General features: G+C 42.1%; 1 protein-coding gene across 3 annotated transcripts in view; it reads right to left on the reverse strand.

Moving 5' to 3' along the window:
• Window positions 1-22,622, reverse strand: part of Nfia (nuclear factor I A) — a 338,635-nt gene that overhangs the window by 35,343 nt on the left and 280,670 nt on the right. For 2 of the 3 annotated variants that reach the window (XM_041652193.1, XM_041652191.1), the window contains 3 exons: window positions 20,258-20,436; window positions 17,631-17,796; window positions 932-1,023 (listed from right to left, as the gene is read on the reverse strand). In XM_041652193.1, coding sequence (XP_041508127.1) covers window positions 932-1,023; window positions 17,631-17,796; window positions 20,258-20,436 — 437 coding nt within the window. The remainder of the gene's footprint in view (window positions 1-931; window positions 1,024-17,630; window positions 17,797-20,257; window positions 20,437-22,622) is intronic. The other variant, XM_041652192.1, reaches the window with a different exon arrangement.

Genomic DNA, 22,622 nt, shown 5'->3' on the forward strand with positions numbered 1-22,622 from the left:
AGCTGACGCCACACAGCTGAGCACAGGCACAGAACCGCACGGAGAAAATGTCAAGCCATGCTAAGAACCTCATGGACAAAATAATTTCTTAGAGCCAATTAGGAAATACATGGCCATATTCTAGTTAGGAAACGGAGGAGTCGTTTATTCTACAAGCTTGGACCTGATTCTGTGTTTTTTAAACCTCTACACATACTCCTTGGGACCCAGAGGTTTGTTGCTTCTCAACCCTCAGCGGCCACTTCAAGCCTGTTTTGAAAGAGCTCCTCTTAGCCTACACAGATCTAAACACAACTCTCTCTTGTGCTCGGTCAGCTCTGGGGATTCTGAGCTCTACTGTCAATCAGCCATCTCCACATGCCATTCGGCTTAGCCCCTCCCACTCTCAGCACCTTGCTTCCCCAGTGGCCAGCAATCACCTCCTCGGGACCAACATCAGTAACTTAATAAAGAGCTTAGAAACCCTTTGTCCTCACCCACCCCACTTTCTTTTAGAAAGTTTGCCAGTTTCCCGGGGCCATAAAATGAGAGGAGTGGCTGGTCTCCCTCCCCACATATGCTTCGATACCATGGAAACCAGGTTCCATGGGGCACATGTCTGTCTGCTTACAGCTAGAGAGACATGGCTGCCTCAAAAAGGGAATGCACACAGTTCAGCCTAGCAACCTTAACTTGCCATGGCAAAAGCAGTCTGGCCCAGAAGCCCCCCTCTCCTACCCCAATACCCTAAGCAAAGATCCCAGGACCATTGTTTATGGTTCCTGAGAACAAGGAGAAAACATGGCTTACAGGGCTGGGAGAGACAGAGTCAGGAGGAGAGGAACTGAAGAGGGGCTCAGGCATGTGGCCTGGTGTACCCCAAGACACATTAAACTGCACCTGATCAATAAAACACGCTGCACCACATACGGAAAAGATGAGAGCGGCCCACCTGTGTCTGTTGAGGGATATTTACAAAGCTTGGATCCCGTGGTCCAACACTGACGAATCGGTTTGCGGGGGAGGTGCTGGGTGTCGAGTAGGCTGTGAAGGGAAGGGACACATGCGTTCAGGAAGCAGCACGAGATTGCACACACAAACAACACCAAAACACACAGTCTCTGAGCCTGTGCAGCTGATTAATGCAAACGCTGGAGCTAGCAAAGGATCTGGCTAGCGAAGGGGGGGGGGGCAGGGATTGACACCTGGGGACCGCTGGAGTTAAAGGACATGGAGTTGGTGCTCAGAGGAGTTGTTTTCTCCTCCCATCATCCAAATTAGAACATGCAGGACATTTGCGAAGTTTACTCTGTATGTTAAATATGAGCCCTGGGGTGGAGAGAGACACCCTGGTCTTAGCGACAGGGAGAAAGGAGTGAAGTAGGAAACGGAGGGGCCCCGTTCATGTTATAGCCATGCTTTCTCAACTGCTACACTTGGACGAGCCACAAACCAACTCTGGGCCTCCAAGCTAGAGATGGAAGAAGCGTGTAAGGAAGGAATGAAGGGGGTCTCCAGGAAGGAGGAGCGAGCAGCCTTTCAGGGCCAGCTGCGTGTCTAGAATCTTTATGATGCCAGGTGTGCTTAAAACCTCTGAGTTGCCACTTGTCCATTCTTAGGACCTTTGCAGATGCAAACTGAGCTCTCTCTGGGACCTTGGTTATCACATTCGAGTTCACTAACCTCACTATACATGGAAGATTTGTTGGTTTGTGTTTAGGAGCTCCTTTGATGGAGAAAAGAAAATCAGGAGCTTTTTGAGAACCCAAATAAATTTGGATGCTGCATGAATTCACATCACCACAAACTTCAAAAATTATTTCTTTGTTCTAGAGTCTTTAGATTGCTATTGAATTGTAACTTTTATTTTTAATTCTCTCTCCCCTCCTCTCTCTCTCTCTCTCTCTCTCTCTCTCTCTCTCTCTCTCTGTCTGTGTGTGTGTGTGTGTGTGAATATGTACATGTGGATACATATACCTAAGGAATTCAGACTCTGATACCTAAGGTGTCAGATTCCCCGGAGCTGGAGTTCCGGGCGGTCGTGAACTGCCTGACCCAGGGCTGGAGATGAGACTAGCCCTCCGCGAGAGCAGTACCTAATTATAACTACTGAGCTAGCCCCAATGTCTACATTCTAAAAGCAATTTTTCAAAACTATCTCTAGATGTACACTATCTAAGGGGGAGGAGGGGAAGACCTCACAATTCTGCCAGGGCAGTTTTGCCTTTGTTGACATCACCCATTTCTCCTCGAGGTTCTGCTCTACAGAGGAGGGCCCATGCTGCTTGTTCCCACTCTTAAACACACACAGGGATATGATTCCTACTGAGTTGGCCCAAGTCCTGTTGGCTACGCTGGAAAGAGATGAGCCGTGCAGACAGGCCTGTGATGGTCACATGGCATAGCTGAGACATGGTGCAGCTGAGTTAAAATGCTGAGCGCAGGACGAACCCCAGGACCCTCTGAGATCAGGGTAGGATCGTTTTAGCAGCCGTCATCCAATAGTGGCTTTACACAGAAGGACGAGGATGCTTCATGTCATAGTCTACTAATGGGAATCTGCTGATTTCCTCTGGGATACCTTCTACGCCAGGCAGGTTTGAGTTGAGAGCTAGCTCTGCGTTCAGTCACAAGCCTGAGTTACTTGTGCCTCTTAGCCTATGACTTTGCTTTGATACACTCTAGGAAATATCAAAAAAAAAGTAAATGGAAAATATGAATTATAGTTGCCTGGCAGTATAGTTACCTGTTTCTAGAACACAAAAGGATGGAAGAGAGAGACAAGATGGAGGCCAGCACTGAAATCACCTCTTGAATCTGTTACTTAGCGGGGAAAGTATTCTTCTCATTGTGAGTAGGTGGGTGGTTTACACAGGCAGAGAAACGTGTGGAGGTGTGTCTGGGTTCTGAAGCTATGTGAATCATATGTTTCTGCAGCAGGAGCCCTTAGTCTGCCGGTCCCGACGACACAGTGCACTGGACAGCAGCTGCTTAGCAAAGGCACGCAGCAAATTTTCTCACGGCATTCTAGTCATACCGATAACATCCCAAACAAGCACACTAACTGACCACAGCATACATGTTGGGGCGTGTATGTGTGTTTGGCTACACTGGTCACAATAAACTGGCTTAGTTTGGAAAGGCATTCGTATGATGTCCCATTAGCTATTTCTGCTAGACCTAAATGTTGACATTTTTACTTTGTTTTCTCTTCCCATAATCTAAATTAGAACATCCAGGACATTTGCAAAGTATACTCTGTAGTCAAATATGAGCTCTGGAGTAGAAAGATATGTAGTTATTTTTTTTTTTAATTCTTTGTGGGCCCACCACCCAGCTCCTAAATAAATACAGAGAGACTTATTTTTACTTATGAATTCTGGGCCTTAGCATGGCTTATTTCTAGCCTGTCTGTTTAACTTAAATTATCCTATTTCTCTTTAACTACATTTTCCACCTCTGGGCTTTTTACCTTTTTATTCTACATATCTTCCTTTCCTTCTTACTCCATGGGTGACTGTGTGGCTGTGTGGCTGGCCCCTGGCCTCCTCCTAGTCTTCTTCTTTTCTTGCTCCTCCCTCTCCCTCTTCCCTAGATTTCTCCTTCTATTTAGTTTCATTACCCACCAGCACCACCTATTTCTCTTTCCTACCTAGCTCTTTATGAGATCATTCAGGTGTTTTAGGCAGGCAAAGTAACACAGCTTTACAGAGTTAAACAAAGGCAACATAAAAGAAAGCAACACATTTTTGCATCATTAAACAAATGTTCCACAGCAACAATGAGTGTAACACATCTTTAAGTAATATTCCACAACAGAGATAGACCCTGGTCTTAGTGACAGGGAGAAAGGAATGAGGTAGGACTTCTTGCCTTTGAATGAAGTGAATGAAGACTTAGTGTACAAACAACTTTGGTACTCAGAATTACTAGGAAGGGATAATTGTTTAATTCCCTTTCTTCAGACAAATCACAATAGTTTTCTGAACGACTCAGAAGGTCTCTAATGCTCCAAAGCGCTACTCAAATGCCAAAATTTATTCTGCTTAATAAAAACAAGAGAGTGGTCCTGAGAGATGTGGTAATGTGTTCACACTTATTTACCCTGAGGACTGTGGATGCCAGAGCTGCAGTCTCATGCTTAGGAAACATGGTTCTACAGAAAGACAGCTTCTGGGCACATTTACAGACATAGAAAAGGCAAGGGAAGGAAGGAGGGTTCGAAGGAAGGAAAACAAGGGGAAACAAGGAAGGAAGAAGACAAGGTAGAAAGACAAGGAAGGAAGGAAGGAAGGAAGGAAGGAAGGAAAGAATTCTAGTGTCTCTTCCATATTATAGCTATAAAGGGCAGAAGTTCAACTCTAACAGGATGTTAGTTCCTGAAAAGATATGACGGAAGTTGAATTTGATTTCTTTCCTTCAATAAAATAATGGAATCAGGGACTTGTAAAAGTCCTCAGCAAAACAGCAAAACCTCAGCTGAAATTTAAAAAAATAAACATATATCATAGCAAATCAGTGATATACACACAAACAAGAGTTTCCAAAATGAACAGAACATCAGGAAAAGATGGGCAATGTGGTAATTAACTACACATAACTGTTACAATGCTGCTACACCATATCATAGCTTTCCTGATAATTTTTGTCCTGTTCATAAGACCAATGATCAGATGCTGTGGGAAGAGCTATGGGAATTCATGAAATCTGGAAAATAGATATGGGGGGATTGCTGTAGGCATTTTGAGACTTCTGAAGGAGAGAACCAGGGGCAAATAGTGACTGTCTTTATGCCATCTACGGGGATTCCATTTTAGCTACAGAATATTCTTTTAAAAGTCCTTGTTTAAAATCTAATTGCTATTCATTTAGTGGCTTCTGAAACAAAGTGTTTGTTTTGATTTTTGGACGTCTGTCTGACATAGCCATGGTCAGTTTTTTCCTAACACCATGGAAGAATGTTTTATTAGCAGCTGCCGCCAGCTCTTTGTACTATCTGATGACATTTTAGGTGGGCCTTTACCACATAGTCTTAAGTACCAAAGTTAAAACCACAGTTGCTCTCCCCCTACCGCCATTCTCCTTGGCTCCTCCTTTCATGTGCATGTCTAATCCCACACTCCCTCACTAAGGACAGATACTCTCTTGCCATTGTAAGAACAAAGGGGCAAATGGTTCAAGAATCTTTCAATATCAGCAACAGTTTAACAGGGTCTCAGAATGGTGGAAACCGTGAGGTAGGTTTGGTGGCAGAGAGAGAGAGAGTAGAGAGACCCCATCAACACTACTCTTCACACCTCTTAGCTTCGAACTCAGCAATGGATACAGTCCGCAAAGTTACAGTTGGTGTCTTGGCCTCTTTTTCTGAATCAGAAAGAACAGGGATACATGTGGATAAGGAAGGAGACAACAGCATTTCCAGGGGAATTAGTGCCAACTGCAGCAACCCTGACCCAGAGACACTCGCTCCTGATATTAAGAATTTGGCAGGTATATTTTTGAATGGAAGTTATTACTATCCTGCCTTTGGAAAAAAAGTAAAAAGATGTTACTATTAGGATATCTATATCAAAGTCAACTGATATTTCATATATAATCTCCCAAATCTGACAAATTAGCAAATTCAGTTTGTGCTGCTCCTTTGGAGCTAGGTAGATGGGCAGATGGTTTAAGGTCTAGCGTAGCAGCTGAAACATGATAGGGAAGGTGGAAAGGAAGACTCCCGGAGCTTCTGTAGAACATGTGACTGCAAATGGGCCCTCTTTGAAAATTCAGATTGGTCTGCATTCACAGGCTCTCCAAGGAAGCTGAATGCTGGGTTTCCTGGGGGCGGAGCTGCTTGCTGGTGGTGTCTGCGGACAAATCAGCACAAGGGTGGGATCTTTTAGCATAAAAAATAACGCAGGAGACCAGGTGAACTCTGGCTTCTGACTTTACTTCCAGTTGCTAGCATCAACCCTTGCAGGTAGACCCACCTTCTGCTGGAAAGTGTGAAGAGAGATTTGTCTCTTGTTTCATCAAAGACACAACTTCTTGAAAGTGGCAAACACCCTCTTTCTTAGTTCGCTTACATCCAACAAGTCTAATGTCTGGAGTCCACCAGAGAGTTATTTTAATGTAGTCATATGTTCTCTACCCCAAAGATGCTTCTCTGTACACTTGCCATATGCCAGCCTCTGTTTCGCACACTGTTGCATACAAAGGTGACAAAGATGCCTGCTATCCTCAGATGTCAGAGTCAGCTGAGGAAATGCAAGTTTTAAAAATGATCATGAGAATCTCAAAGTAATACAGATAATCTGTGGGCTGTTCAAGACAGACAGTGACACCCTGTAAGAGGAAAAGGAAGACGTTTTAGAGGAGACGGAGATGGCTTTTGAGATGTGTGTGAAGGAGTGGGGTGGGCAGGTTCCTGGAGACAGGATATCACAGAGGAAGTAGCATAAGTCAGGAAGGGAGGATGCAATCTCAAAATGATGTTTTGCCATTTGCAAAGAGAAGGCTGATTCTGAAGGATTGGAAAACTGACGTTTGAAAAAATGAAGGGGAAGAGGTCCATGAAGTTAATTTTCTTTTAAAAGGAAGAAATAAGATATAGAATAAACAAAAACAATGTATCTTGGTTCCAGCACAACAGTCAGTAAGCCCCCACTTGGGACCTTTCCCTTCTGGTCCTGTACACCACTGCTCAGCTCTTACAGTCTCTTGCTCTCAGAAACTCATTTTTGGGTTTTCCTCAAAACTTTAGTTTCATTCCAAAGATCCTTGTGATTTTACAACCTGCCCAGGGAATGTTCAGTTACTGTAACAAGGGTAACCAAAGCAAGTTCGGAAATAACAGACTTATTTCTGAATAATACTAAGTCTTCAAACAACCGCCATATTATTAAATGATTCTCAGCGACACCTGACCACGACGGATGTTGATAAGTTGCAAACTGAAGCACCCCGTTAAATAGTGTTCCAAAATTTTAACTTCCTGTCATGTTTCATAGTGTGTGTGTGGGGGGGGGGTGGATGAGAAAAATTCCTTTAAAAATACTAAAACTATTAGAAAAGAGATTAGCGAATTTATAATGGAAACCATTACTATTGAATTCTTTTATGGATTTGAACAGCAGATACCTCCAAGGTTACTAGAGAATGCTGGAGAATACTGGAGCCTTTCTTTGTCAAATAAATCTACTGGTATGAGCTCACCTTATTAATTTCACAGAGCTGGGGACAACATTAGGAGTTTAAGTCCTTCGAAAGTCAGAGCTTTAGACAGCTTCCCATGCAAGAATGATGATACTGTTAGTTCTCATCATTGAAATCTAGAAGATCACCATTCCTAATTCCCACAGTTTGGATCAACCCCGTGCAGTCGGATCTCATCTCACTCTATCATCTCCGCCAATCTTCTGTCTTCACAAACAAGTTACATCCAAGAAGCACAGCCCTCAGGGCATGAACTTAAAGACACCTATCATCGGTAAGTTATGACAGAACAGCATATCCACCAGCTTCCTTCCTGGAAAGCTAATGCATTAACTTTAATATATTGGCATTACTAACATGTCCAATAACAACGTGCACGACAAGTCTATGGCCAACTGCTCGCAGAAGGCCTGGAAGGAGTCAACTCAGCCAGACGGCTTTGCTTTTGGTATTTCTGGTTGTATGGAGGTTCCTCAGCGCTGGCAGGAAGGTTGGAGGCACAGGTACACAGAGAGAGGGAACTGAAGGGATTTCTCAACTGAAGATGCTAGGACCTTAGGTTACTAAAAATCTGTGCAAAAATGTGGCACCTCCTCATGAGTGTTTCCAGCACCATTCTATTCAAACTGACCATAACTAATTTTTTAAAAAAAAATAAAAGGAGAACAGGCTTTGTTTCAGTTTATTTCTGAGAGCTAATCTAAATTCTGTAACTGTTACTTTTTTTTTGTATCAATGCTGTGTGTTGCTCCAATTGATAGGACATGTTTATTGATTCAAGGAGATTCTGTGGATGAAAAGGCACAGGTGAAAGTTATATTAAACAGCACGAGGAACAGACCCTGATTCAGCTCAGGTTTGCTAAAAAAAGAAACGTAGATCGATATATTGGCTCATTCTCCCTTGAAAAGCTCCTGCAACCTCTCAGAAGGCTGTGTAACTCTGGAAGCCTACTCATGGGAATTTATCTTCAGCAGACAGTAAGAATACTGATAAAGATTTATGCTCCAAGATGTTCATTACAGTATTGCTTATAATAGTGACAAGCTGGAACCAACTTATGAGGTAATGCCTCATACAGACAGTGGGAGCATTCTAGAGACAACCGTGTCTTCAAATAGTAACTGATGACATCACAATGTGCTTGCAATATGAAATAAAATCACCTTACAGGGCTGTAATATGCTCATGGATGGACACACCTATATATACATTTATATGTGTATGATGCTCAGTTAGGGCTGAAATGCCAACAGAAAACGGATGATTGGAAAATAAACTAAAGTGATTAGCTCTGATGAGTGGGGTGGCGAGCACTTTAACAATACCTTCTAGGGATGTTTCACTTTCCTTTCCCTTAGACAGGGTCTTGCTATGCAGCCTGGGATGGCCTGTAACTTGTGACAACCTTGCCCTGGGCCCCAAGTCTGAGACTATAGACATTCTTCACTATGACTGGATGGCTCAGTAATTATTAATCTTAAGTAAAGGCGGACAAATGGAACTTGAAAAACATAACACTATTTTTTTTAAAGGGCAGTGAGACATAGCAAATAAAGGTAGAGTCAGAACATCCTGGTGGAATCTAGAAGTTGTTTGAATTTTGATTGGGCAGGGCCTCTGTATGGAGCACAGGCTGGCTTCAAACTCATAATTCTGCTGTAGCCTATGGAGTGCTACCATGCTCACAGCTTGCCTTATTTGGTGCCTATTAGAAAGATGGTCTTTGCAGCCAGTTAACTTCTCCAAAATATCTGTACGTAAAGAGGTGAGGATAATACGTGTTATTTACTGTACTCTCCCTTAATCTGAATGTCTAACAGGCCGCTTTTCCAATAGACCAGTCCAGAGGGAGGTGTGGAAGAATTTCAGAAAAGACAGGAAGCCTGGATCCCTCTGTGCTTTGGGAGAAAACATTTGAAGAAAAATGTGCTGTCATCTACCCTGAGCTCACCGATTCTAAAATTTGAGGCTAAGAGAATTTACTATGCTCACAAGATATTTGTCTCCCAACAATTAAAAAATGCACTGACACTTCTTAAGAGGTCATGTTATATTGAGACTTCTCACAATTTGTAAGGGGATCAATTGTAGAAATCTTGCGAGCAGTTTGGTAATGGGTCTCAAGAGGAATGTTGCTGCCACTTGGCTTAGCGACTCCACTTCCAGCACTGCAGTCCATGAGATAATTAGGTTCAAACATGTGTTCAAGGAGATGCCAGGCCCTGTTCCATAGGATGGTGAAAATGGATGTTTAAATGGAAGGAGATGGGTACAAATTGCTTAAAACTGCACTTCTTAACTTCCTCATAAGCAAGGTATAACATTCTAGTTAAGAAAGTAGTACGTAGATATTACAGTCAGTATGATCCAAGCCAGTCCATGTATATCTATGAAAAAAATAAAGGCATAAATGTACTCTACAGAAGGATGGAGGAAAAGTGAAGTGCTGATAGTAGCTAATTGGAGGAACATACTTTTCTTTTCATATTTTTCTTTGTTTTAAAGTTTTCTTTATATATACACACACACACGCACACACACACACACACATATAAAATCTTTAAAAAGAAATTCTTAAAACTCACGTGTCATCTCTAAAAGCACAAAGGAGAGAAAACTATGGCAGATGCAGACTTGGACTGGCTGTGGCTATTCACATGCATGCAGCCTTCTGCTCCATTCTCTTCCCAAGGATGCCCATCCTCTTGACTGAATGCAGCACCTTGTGAATAGTGGGCAAGCACTGAGCTGCCCATCCCTTCAATTCTCATCTTGGTGTCCCTTCCCTTTTCCTACTCTGAGTCCTATGTTTTTCGTCTAACTCAGTGACATTTTTCTTGAAATAATAAAAGCATGTCTTTATGGGGTGTTTTAGAATGTTCAAAGGAAAATCACAGCATCACGCCTGTCAAACATGTTATATGTCCTGGCCGAGCAGAAAGCACTGGGCTTTGGTGCCCAAGAGGCTTGAGTTTGAGCGTTAGCTCAGGTTCGTTTTCTTTAGAGAAGGTCTCATAATTCCTCCTTATAGACATAATAACTGTACCTAATGCATTTAGAAGTAACGTACCCAGTGCCTGGGCTGCAACAACATTTTTTCTTTTTCTTTGCAATTAACATTTTAAAAAGATTGCTTTTATTTAGTGTGTGTGGGCGACTGCGCGCACGTCTCGGCACATGTGTGGAGGTTACAGAACAACTCGCGGGAACTGACTCTCCTTCCGCCACGTGGAGCCCACGCTGCCAGGCATAATGGCAAGTGCCCTCACCCACTGAGCTACCCTGCTGGCCCCCTTTCGCAAATGAAAACCTTAAAAGATAGACCATATACAAAACAAAACGCTCTGAAAATGATAACAAATTACTGCCACAGATAGTCTGTATCCGTCTGTATGCTGGGGATCCCTAAACAATGCCTGCTGTGAGCGAAATACAGACTTTATGCTGAAGCCTCTTAGAAGGGGAAATATTATTTATAGAAGATAACACATTTTGTTATTATGCTCAGGGCCAAAGGATTTAGTGTATGAGCAAGACTGTGAGAAGGTCATTAGGCAATACTTTTAAACATAAAGAAATAATTATATTTTATAAAAGAGCAAATCAAAACTTAATATCACTTGCTTCTATCAGAGGAGGCACTCCTGATAGTCTTGTCTCTTTCCTCCAGTCAACCCGGTTCTTAATTCCTAGCCCTTCCTCTCAGGCAGCATTCAGTGCAGGCCACACCTCTCAGGACCCTCTACCACATAGACCTCAAAGGCTATTCTGTGAGTCTAAATAGGCTTGTCTGCATTTGAAGAGCCAATAACAATTACACTGGTGGATATCCGGGGTCTCGGTCTCCCATTATAACTGACGCTTCAATAGCTACTTTAGATATAGCTTTGTTCATATATCCAACTACATGTGTTGCTTATATTTAAGATGTATGCATATATTTAAGATTTTATACAGAAATATGGAATACTTATGCTAAAAATGCTGTACATAATTACACACACATACACACACACACACACACACACTTGCACACATTCTATGAAGAGGCTAAACCATTGAAGGTCCTCCAATGGCCTGTTTTTCATATGTATGTTTGACAACATCATGTTAAATTACCTTTTGGTCTTTGCTAATGGGACAGGTATAAACCTTTAAAGTTTTCATTTACATTGCTCTACATCACACGAATTAGAAGCCTTTCTAATGTCTCCCTTCTCTTTCTTTATGTGCCTTCTTGTATTTATTTGATCGTGGAGCTTTCTGATCCAGACTTTGAAAAGCATGTATTAAGCATTTTGGCCTTTTGTCACAAATGCTGAAAATATTTTCTTCACATTATATTTTATAATTTGCTCCAGGTATTTTTCATGTGTATAATTTTTGATATTTTTAGTACAGAACTTGTTGGTTTTTTTCTTTGATGGATGCCTGGTTGGTATATGTGTGTGTATGTATATATGTGTGAATATATTGTATTTTTCAGAGAGGTCTTCCTCTCTTAAATATTATAAATAAAGCTGTACTGTGGTTTTTAAAGATCTGTAGGTCAACCTTTTAATGATTTTTGTCTGTCTGTTTGGGTTCCAGCTGAAATTTATTTTTATGGAAGAAATATTTTTCCAGAGGGCTACTCAGCTGTCGCAGTATACTCTACTGAATCCTGGATCTTTCCTTTCAGATGCCACTCTTTTCATAGACTAAACACTGTGTATTTGGGCTTTGCGATGGCTCATGTATTTGAAAGCTTGGTCCACAGTTGACAGAACTGTTTGGGAAGAATTAGGAGGTGAGACCCTGTTGGAAGAGGTGTGTCACTTGGAGTAGGCTTTGCAGTTTCAAAATCCCATGCCATTTCTAGTTCTCTCTCTCTCTCTCTCTCTCTCTCTCTCTCTCTCTCTCTCTCCAACTTGCAGATCAGGATGTAAGTTCTCAGCCACTGCTCCAAAATCATGCCATGTTAGGCAAGTCCCAAAATAAATGCATTTCAAAATAAGCTGCCATGGTCATGGTGTCCCTTCAGAGCTACTGAACACTAAGACTGACCTTACTCCTGATCCCCTAATGTATAAAAATCAGACTATAATGGAAAAAAACTGGGAGTGGTGGCTTATGCCTGTCATCCCTGAACTACGGAGGAAGCGGAATGCTAAAAGCTCCTTGCTTGCCTGGGCTACATAGCAAGATGGTCTCTGTCTGTGTCTGTCTGTCTCTTATTCACTCACACACATATACCATGCTGATAACAGAAGTATTAGTAAAGAGATTAAAATTAATGGAAAAAGGATAAAGTAAGTTTTGCTCTACATCAGACACTTCCTTGAGAGGAAGCAAAAATGGCAAGGAGATTTTTGGTATTGTTCTCTCTCTTGTGTATGGTGACGGTTAGAAGAATCTGTGGTATTAAAAAAATTCACAGGACTCTATGCCAAATTTTATTAAGTAGACATTTTAAAATTTAGAAAAGGATAATATAGTCTAGACATCAGTTGTGAAAAAAGTACTTTGGGAAATGGATCCACTAAGTTGGTTTTCTCTTAACTATAATCTACCATTTCTCTAAAAGATGGACCATAATCATTATGTCTTCCCCTAAATCTTTTATTTTTTGTTCTGTACCAGTGACTACTAAGGTCTTTCACGTTTCTCCACAGAGAGTTTTCGTTGCCACAGAAAAGGAAGTTTTAGGCTACTTCACAGAGTCTCACATCACAGTGAAACAGGGGAGTCCAGTTTCAAGGTGCTGGGAGGGAGTCATTTTCCTATAACACTTGCTACCTCATTTCTCCATTTTGTCTTCTCCTTCTCAATCGGCTGAATAGGAAGTTTTCCGCTATGGGTTAATGTGAGGGTGAAATGGGGCCCTTCATGTAAAAGGATTGTTAAAGTACCTGCGCCCCGCTGAGAGCTAGGCTCTTCTGTGGCATCCCTCTCAAGCGCCTCTCCCTAAAGCTGCCTGGTCATCTGAGAAGACGGAACCTCCAATGAGAGAAACCCCCACCAGATTGGCCTATGGGCGAGGCTATTGGGCATTTCTTTGATTGATGATTAATGTAAGAGCGCCTAGCACTCTGTGGATGGTACTACCCTTGGGCAAACGGTTCAGAGTTACATAAGAAAGGAGGCTGGTCAAGCCATGAGGAGTCTGCCATGGCCTCTGCCTCAGCCCTTACCTCTAATTTCCTGCCCTGACTTCCTTCTATGACAAACTGTGATGTGGAACTGTAAGCTGAAATAAATCCCTTCTTCTCCAAATTGCTCTTGTTCATGGTGTCCTATCACAGCAATAGAAACCCTGACTAAGATACATGTAGACATACATACATACATACATACAGTCTGCGGTAGCAGAGCTAACATGGGAGTCCCACCATTCTACCACCAGAACATCGTACTGGAAAAGGTAACCTTAATTTTCCCATTTCATTGTCTTGTGTATAAAATATTGACCTCAAAGGAATGGTAGGAAGATAACACACGTGGGCAAAGAGCTCTGGTTCACCAGAAGGCATCGAACATGTGTTGTTGGGTTTAAACACTTCTGTGCTTGTGAAAGATAATTGTTATGCTCTCGGTTATAGGTGCATATTCATTTACAGAATGAAACAGATATAAGATTCATTGGATACATAAAAATAAACAATAAATGTTACTTGCTATTACATGCTTCTACTTTAATAGAATTTTAGTTTAAAAAATCAAAAGTTCATAACCAAGAAGGAATGGAGGAGAAAAATGTTTATTACGAGCTTTTTTATGCATCTTAAATTGACTTTTAATTAATTAACAAAGGAAAATATGCATATTTTATCTCCCACCATAATTTAAAAGTGCTTTCTCCTTTGCATTCTAATTTCATGTTATGATGCCAATCTTTACTTTAGGAAAAAAGTGTGGAAAATTCCACTTTTGTGGGATGAGCTAGTGCCAACCTATGGCACGAGGACTCATAGAAATCAATCAATCTCTCTCTCTCTCTCTCTCTCTCTCTCTCTCTCTCTCTCTCTCAGGGGGTGGAGGAAATTTCATTATGTAGTTCTGGATGGCTAGAACTCACTATGTAGACCAGAGAGGCCTTGAACTCACAGGGATCCACCTGTCTCTGCCTCTAGAGTGCTGGGATTAAAGACATGTGCCACCACACACAGAATCTCAAAAACCTCATGCCATATTGTATGTTTGAAAAGAAGTCATTTATTAAGAATATGATGGGCCAGGTGGTAGTGAACATGCCTTTAATCCCAGCACCCCAGAGGCAGGTGGATCTCTGTGAGTTTGAGGCCAGTCTGGTATACAGTTCAACTTCCAGAACAGCCAGGGCTGTTACACAGAAAAGCCATGCCTCAAAAACAAAACAAAACAAGCAAATAATAATAAAAAAGATGATGCATCCTGAAATACTCTGCAACCGGTCCAGGGTTGCTATCCGCAGGAAGTTTTGCTTAGCTTGAGCACTGGGAGGTCTAATGGACTCAAACATCTAGTGCCCACCTCTCACTCAGAATGGCTTTTCCTATCAGCTTCCTGTCTTCATCCTTTCAGGAGCCCAGGCTAAAAGCCCTACAGGTCATGTCTGATTTCTCTCCTTCTTCTCAATCCACATCAGGTGCCTCTGCAAAGCTTATTAACTCTCTTTAGAATATGCCTGAAGTTCAAGAGCTTCTCACAGCTTCTACGAACCCCATTCCTAGGTCAGTGCATGGACAACTCTCACCTGGGTGATTGCCATAGCATGCCCACTATACTCTCAATTTCATCTGCTTGTCCCTAGCTTCCTAATTCATGTGTGTTTTGTTCATGATGAAAGTTCTTATCTGTTTCATTTACCTTGGTGCCCCTTGGTCTGGAATGGGGGCTGGCATGTAAACGACACCCACTACATCCATCACGACCTGCTTTTGCTCCTCCCCGGCAACCTATTTCAACAAAGCCTGCCAGAATTTTCTACTAATGTGCAGGCTTTAGGAAGCATTACTCTGCTAACAGTCTCACTTGCAGGAAATGTCCAGGTCCTGATGCTGGCCAACAAGCATCCTGCATCCAAGGTCCTCCTCCATCCTCATCACCTCTCCCAACTTTCTCACTGTCCCCACTTCCTCACGCACACCAGACTGTTGTGGCTGATCCCTTACCTACCAGGCATCAGGTCCCACCCCACCAGGGCCTTTCTCTAGTGTCAAAGGGCTGGGAGGTCTTGTTTCCCACTTGCATGCTACCCTACTGCCCCTTGTCCATCAGCGGCTCTGTACACATATTAAAATATCAAAGTTCTTTTTAGGAAAGAGTACAGCTTTATCCTCACTCCCACTTCCCTCGTTTTTAAAGGGATGTTGACAGGTTTTTCCCATTAAAATATATTTATTTTATAGGCAATTTTTTCCAGATCTGCCTTTTTTTTCTTTCTTTCTCATACTGAAAAGTTTAGTATTAGTTCCAGAGGCAACACATACTCCGCTTTAGGCTGGCATCATTTGTATTTCATTATTAGATGATATTAAAAATGTTGCTTTGACCTTTAGTCAGCCACAACGCATGCTTATTATCCTACTTCCTCCTGGATAACCTGCTGTGAGTGGGCAGAGGAGTGAATGCTACTCCCATCGAGAGGGAGCTGAAGCCTCCCAAAAGTTGGTAACAGAGGAGGCCTTTGGCTTGATTTCCTGTTTTATTTTTTAACTGAAAAAAACAATCTTATTTTACTGTAAGTAATCCCAAACCCCTAAATAGAAAAGTATCTGCCACTGTTCTTTGAAACAAGCTTCAGTTTTGGATGCACTGTCGGGACGCTGAGCATTGTACGGAACACCTTGACTGATGCTGCTTCCCACTGCGGGCGAGCTCTGATAAACTGCTAAGGACAGACAGATTGAACCATGCTGCAATTTTAGTTTCTAAGAAAGTACGTGATTATTAAAAAGTGTAATTTCCTCTTAACTTCTTATCCATCAGTAACACTAGTTTTCTACCTCTTTCCCAGCTTACTTCTGAGATGTGCCAATGGTTCACCGTTAAGCAGCTTCCTTCCCATGCTAACATACTGGTTCTCTCCTTTGCTGATGAGCGTAAGACTGACCCATCTCTCACCAGATAGGTCTATCTCCCCAAACTGTCCCTGGATTTCAGTCCTTCTGCTGAAGAATTTATGCACAATGTCATCTATTTACCCAAAGAAATACTAGACAATACAAAGTTCACTCTCTGATCATGTCCAAAGGATGCAAAGTCACTTTATATTCAATGTTCCCAGAACCAATTCCAGTGATGATGGTCTAAATGAAGGACTGTCTTTCCTTTTTGGCTCTTTCTCTCCTGTATCCATTGTCATTAATTACAATATCAAAGGGAAGAAAGCCAAGAGGCCTTCTTATTTAAATGCTTGTTTATGTTTGCAAAACACCCCTCCACCCATTTCCTTCTATTCAGCTGTTCTCCAAGTTCCTGACCTTACCACTTCTCTTCCTGATTGCTCTTCCATCTTTTTCTCTTTTCCTCTTCCAACAGAGGCACCCTGCCACCACCCCTGGGCTCTCTCCGGGGTACTGCCACTGCCCCCATCCCTACACTTTCATCCTCTCTAAAGGATTGAGGAAGGGCCCATCACACCACCTTTCAAAGCCAGGCTACCAGGTCACCTGGCAGCTACAGCCATCACTCTTTCTGCCATCACTGCAGACACGAACAGAGGCTATATTTGTATGTTCGCACCTTTTAGAGTCCTTCCATCTCCAAAAATTCCAAGAAATATCTGGAGAATTGCTCACTGTGGAATTCATCAAACAATCATTCCCACAATATAAAGAGATGTCAGAATAGTTTATGACTAAGTGTTCCCAGACTGTTGAGAGAAGAGTCAAAGGTTCTCTCTCTGCATTCAGTCCTACTCTGTTTTTCCTTCCCTTCCCAAGCCTCCTCATGTGGCTACCATGGCTTCCAGCTTTGACTTTTTATCAGGCCCGTCTTACTCTTAGTGGCATTCAATACACACACCTTTGCATGGACACGCTGATCTAGACAATTTCCTATCTCATGTATAAGGCATAGAACTTTTATCTCTCATCAAGTTTCTAGGGATAACCAACCCCTTTGCTATTAAGAATATGCACAAGCAGATGCTTTTAGGACATCATGGAAATAGTATTCTATGCAAACCACTCTAGCAATACACACACTTTACTAGGTTTTACCGTGTTCCCAGTACTCAGTATGTAGCTACAGCATCTTAATCTACCACCTACACCCAATCATCTCCGTCTCTGTTGTAGTTTGACAGAAGATGGGAGTGGTATTCACTGTGACTTGGATCTGGGCTCTGCCAGCTCAGGTTATAGATAAAGCGGTGGGATCTGTGCCTATTGCTGAAGCCCGCACAGCAAGGGACAAGGCTTAAGTGTGAACTCAGGTGCACAAAGCATGGTAAGTAACCGGCGCCTTGTCTCGGTCATACTTACTCGGTGAGGTGGGGGAGGCTGCACCTCCTTCTGTTGATGTGGTCGGAGGCTTGGTGTCTGGCATGGGCAGAGGCACAGGCCTGGCCATTGGTGGTGGCGGTGGCGGCGGCAACATTGGGGTGGGGAGGAATGGGTTGTGTACCTTGCCTTGACTGCTCCCATTGGGCTGCAAGGGGTTCAGAGAAAACACACACAAGGAAAAGAATAAACGGATGTCAGCTATTAGCTCCTTCTGCAAAGCAAGACTCGTTAGGTGCCTGCCAGGCACATCACAAATATTCAGGCTGTTGGAAGCACAGTGATCTTTTGTTCCCCAGAGGGTCATGTCTAGGAGCACTTTAGACCTGTCTGTCCCTGAATAACCAGTTCTTGCTTGGTGCTGTTTCAGCTACTGCTTCCCCCAACAATTTCAAAACATTTACAAAATGAATACAAAATGCTTGTTTAATATCTACATGCTTATTAGACTGAGGTGTTATTCCTCCATGGGCATTTATATAGGTAAAATTATGATCACTATAATATATATATATATATACACACACAATGATATTTTTAATTTTCATTTCTTAAAGTTGATCTAAGACAGTTAAAAATTGTATTCAAGGAACATAGATATTTTCTTTCACATATTATATAGAATTAGGTACAAAAACTGTAATATTTGGCTATCAGATTTCTATTAGGTAAAAATACCAGCTCTGATTTGACTTATACCAGCAAACGCCATGGAACTTGTCCTTTTCTGGCTGCCTGGTGTTAGTCACAGAACAGCTCCTAGCCAAGTCAAGTTTCCCTCAGAAGACAACATGTAACTTATTTTCAAAGTCTTTGAAAAAGTCTTACGGAGAGACTATTCTCAAACCCCGTAAAATTCTGGTCAAAACACAAAACAGGGCATTTGGCAGTTACAGAAAATGATGTCATGGCATTAAAGAGACCACATTGGATGTTCAGAAGTCAGAGTTGGTACCAATGACCAGCTCAGGTTTTCATGATTTCCCAAGTGGCTTTCCGTAATGAGTTACAGCCAGCAATAGCCCGTATGTAGACAGCAGGTCCAACCCAAAATTTAGTTGAAGGAGAGCCTATTGTCCTGGGCATTGAAGGATAAACTTAGTAATTCTTAGGCCCAGACCTTCATCGGCACTCGCGGTATTTGCAGTATGTTTCCCCGGATGCTGTCTGATGAGCAGAAAGTGTGCACACTCACTAGGTAGCATCCTTGTCTGTGTTCCCGGATGCTGTCTGATGAGCAGAAGGCTGTGCACACTCACTAGGTAGCATCCTTGTCTGTGATTCCCCGGATGCTGTCTGATGAGCAGAAGGCTGTGCACACTCACTAGGTAGCATCCTTGTCTGTGTTTCCCCGGATGCTGTCTGATGAGCAGAAGGCTGTGCACACTCACTAGGTAGCATCCTTGTCTGTGATTCCCCGGATGCTGTCTGATAAGCAGAAGGCTGTGCACACTCACTAGGTAGCATCCTTGCCTGTGATTCCCTGGATGCTGTCTGATGAGCAGAAGGCTGTGCACTCTTACTAGCATCCTTGCCTGTGTATAGTTTCTGTGTGGACCCAAAGTCCACACGTGAATATTTTAGAATAAGTGAAGCAAATGAATACACAAGCAAAATGGAAAAAAAAGGCACCGTATCGATTTGTTGTCTAGACAGAAATGTATCTGTGAACAGATCGCCAGACATTAGTCAAAGCTGCCATGCTGGCTCAAATCTGCAGAATCAGGTCTTTCTGCAGGGGAGAAAAACCAACGACAGAGCAGGGCGACATAGCATCCTAAACCAGGCAATAAGAATTATGGCTAATCTGTGGATGCATGCATAGATATTATAAGAAAAGGAAATCAAATATGGCTTTCTGCTGGTCTTAGTTTATTATTATTATTGCCAGTGGCCTTGGGATACAGCTATTCATTGTAAACATATAGCTTTATATTTGTAATAAAATTTGCGATTTTATAAAGTAACGTTTACTATTGGAATGTTATTTCAAATTGTGATTATTTGGTTTATTTGAGAAAAATGAAAACATTCATTTGTAGTTATTGAACGTGGCTCAGTTTTATATGAAGATAAGTGGAGAAGATAACTACCCGTAGAAATAACAAACCATAATAAACCTTGCTTCTAGCATCTTGAGTTCAAGTACTGGTCAACTGGATCTAAAGTGTTAGAAGACTGTATTTTTTTTTTCAAAAAAAATCAACTTGGTTGATCTGAAACATCTGCCTCCCTGTGCTCCCTACCTCTCTCGACTACCCCAAAACATGACTGAAAATTATTCGGTCTTTCTATTTAGCTAACTGCATGACCCTGGGGCTAGAATGCTGGAGGTGGAACTCAAAAGGTTACACGGTTCCCTCTCCAGACAATTTATATCCATAAGCTCGACAGCTGCAAACTTAACACAAACACCGATTTTAAACCCCGGCCAATCCCTCTTGTAGCGAGTTAACTTTCCCATAATCTAGAATAAATATGGCGTTTGCCTGCAGTCAGTCAGCATGATGTTAGGAAACAAAACCACGTGGTCACACACGGTCTCTTATTATTTTTACATTTGGTTAGCATTTCTAGAGAAATACGGGGGAAAAAAAAGGTTTCCTTACATTGAGGAAGCCCACCTGTCCAGCTTGCTGACCCGCATCAGGGCAGACAAGCTGGACAAACTCTTTCAGCGTCTCCTGAGGGTGGTAGCGGATGGCTGGGTGTGAGAAATAAGGCCCAGGCTGCTGGATGATCGGTGACGTTGGGAAGTGGAGCGTCGACGGCGTCGCATGTGGACTCGCTGCGGGAAACAAGACAAGACACGACACGTCAGGGTTATGGGTAACGCGGCTTGCACAGCTGAATCAACGGCCTCTTTCTATTATTTTTTTCATTTCTTCTCTGGGCCCAATTCACAGAGCTTGCTCATGTGACAGGATGTAGCGCTGGACACTTCTGATGGATTTTCTCCTCTAAGGCTCTAAGACAAACATGGAGGTTAGCGTAGGATAGAATTTCATGTTGCCTCTCTATGTTCAGTGGACGTGAGTTATAAAGGCATTAATAATCCTTGTTGAAGATGAAGATTATTCATTACCTTAAGAGCCTTTTTAATGAAGCAAGCAATAAAAAATGTATTTGGTAGATTAGACCTGATTTAACCGACATTACATTTGACAAATTCTAGTTTGCACATATGGATCCCCTTTCATGCTGAGCTACCCATAGATAATAATTCATTGTTAAAGCTCTTATACTCCTTTCAAGGAAATTTCTAGGGACTAATTCAGGACTGGAGTTTTTTGAAGTCTGTAGTAAATGATCACTTAATGAACCCATGCAATTTGGGTGCCTCACTTTACGGTGGAAGGTTCATGTTGCATTTTTCTCTGCTGCCCTTTCAAAGCTAAAGCAGCTACAGGCTGAGCAGGCAGGACTCCGTGAAAGGTTGCTTCTCTGCCATAAATCTGATAAGAGATTCAGACAACGACTCCTTTATATTTGAACCCTGATAAATATCGTTTGTACAAGATTACATTAGATAAAAAAGCTTATGTGAGATCTTAATAATTTTTCCAGGAATGCTTTTGTCCTTAAATTGGAGAGATGATGGCCAAGACCTGCCAGAGGATAAGGGCTTTGTGTGAGGGGGCTGATAACACTTAGAACAAGTCCAATCAGAAGAGAAAAGACTCCAGATAAGGGGTACACATGCCTGCCCCGGTCCCTTCCTTTTATAGTTTGAATCTTTCAACTGAAGGGTTTCCTACAAAGAGAAACACAGAAGTGCCCACAGTTTTAGACAATATGACTTTCTGAATACCAAGAAAAATTCATACTATTGAAGAGAATCCAAAGTTCAGTAGCCCCTCCTTTTTCCCACCATCCCACTGGAGTGGTTAGGAATGCATGCCTACTGATACTGGGGTCTCCTGAGGATTAGGGTATTTTTTTTTAAATAATAACCTTAAGGGGTAGGGCTTTGTGGGTCAGAGCAACCCTTATAGTTCCTACAGTACAAATGCAGAACACCAACCCAGGCTTCCTTCCAGATAATCAAGTAAAATCATCGGTTTCAGGCCACTTGAATTCATTCAATAAAGATTCAGAGATTCTCATCATGGTTTCAAGAGACAATGTTGGGATAAACCAGAAATTTTGTTTTTGCCCTTAATCATACCACTGAGGACATCACCAACATAATCTATTGATATCAGAATTTACCACACTGCCCCTCTCCCACTTACTCTTCTGTCTGCTCCTGCCTTGGTAGAAAGCTTGGCTATCGACTTAGTCGCTCACTCAGAACTGAGTATGGCACTGATAAATATTTGCTGGCTGCACACTAAATGTCTGAATAAAGTGTGATTATGAAAAATAAGAAAAATGACCATATAATTTTCCAAGGACAAAATACATTTTTGGACCCTGAGCCAGCAAACATGGAGGAAAACAGTTGTGAGTTAAGACTACCTACAACGAAATACAAATCTTGGAATCCATTATAATCTCCGAGTGAACACTGAGAAGCTGAAGAGTTAAATGCTCTTGGACTCTTCTTCCCCTGGAAATTGTGCTACTGGATTTAAAGAACGAAAGGACTCTATTTTTTTCTTCTAGCATGATGTAGTTGTCTCTAATGGTATAAGAAACATTGACCAGATCCCTGTTTTTGACAGAATCATTTCTAGTTAGCATTGTAGGTTTTATTTCTCAAACGAGGACAGGAATGTACTGAGTTGAAAAACATTATAGGTTCAACTGTTGCAGCGAGTCAAACACGAAGGCCCCGTGAGACTGACCTTGACGATAAAGTGGCATGGCCTCAGGTTCTCACAGAAAGTGCTGAGTGGCTTTTAGATTAGGAATGGTGGTGGCCAACAAGAGTGTGCTGCCCAAGGTACAACACTGCCTCGAGTAAAGACTAAGTAGATACAAGTTAAAGAAATAATTCACCAGTACTGTGCACTCTCCCTGTGAATTGTT

Source organism: Microtus oregoni, unplaced genomic scaffold (genome assembly GCF_018167655.1).
Source record: "Microtus oregoni isolate MIOR12 unplaced genomic scaffold, Mior012 000005F_ref0000423, whole genome shotgun sequence".
NCBI lineage: Eukaryota > Metazoa > Chordata > Mammalia > Rodentia > Cricetidae > Microtus > Microtus oregoni.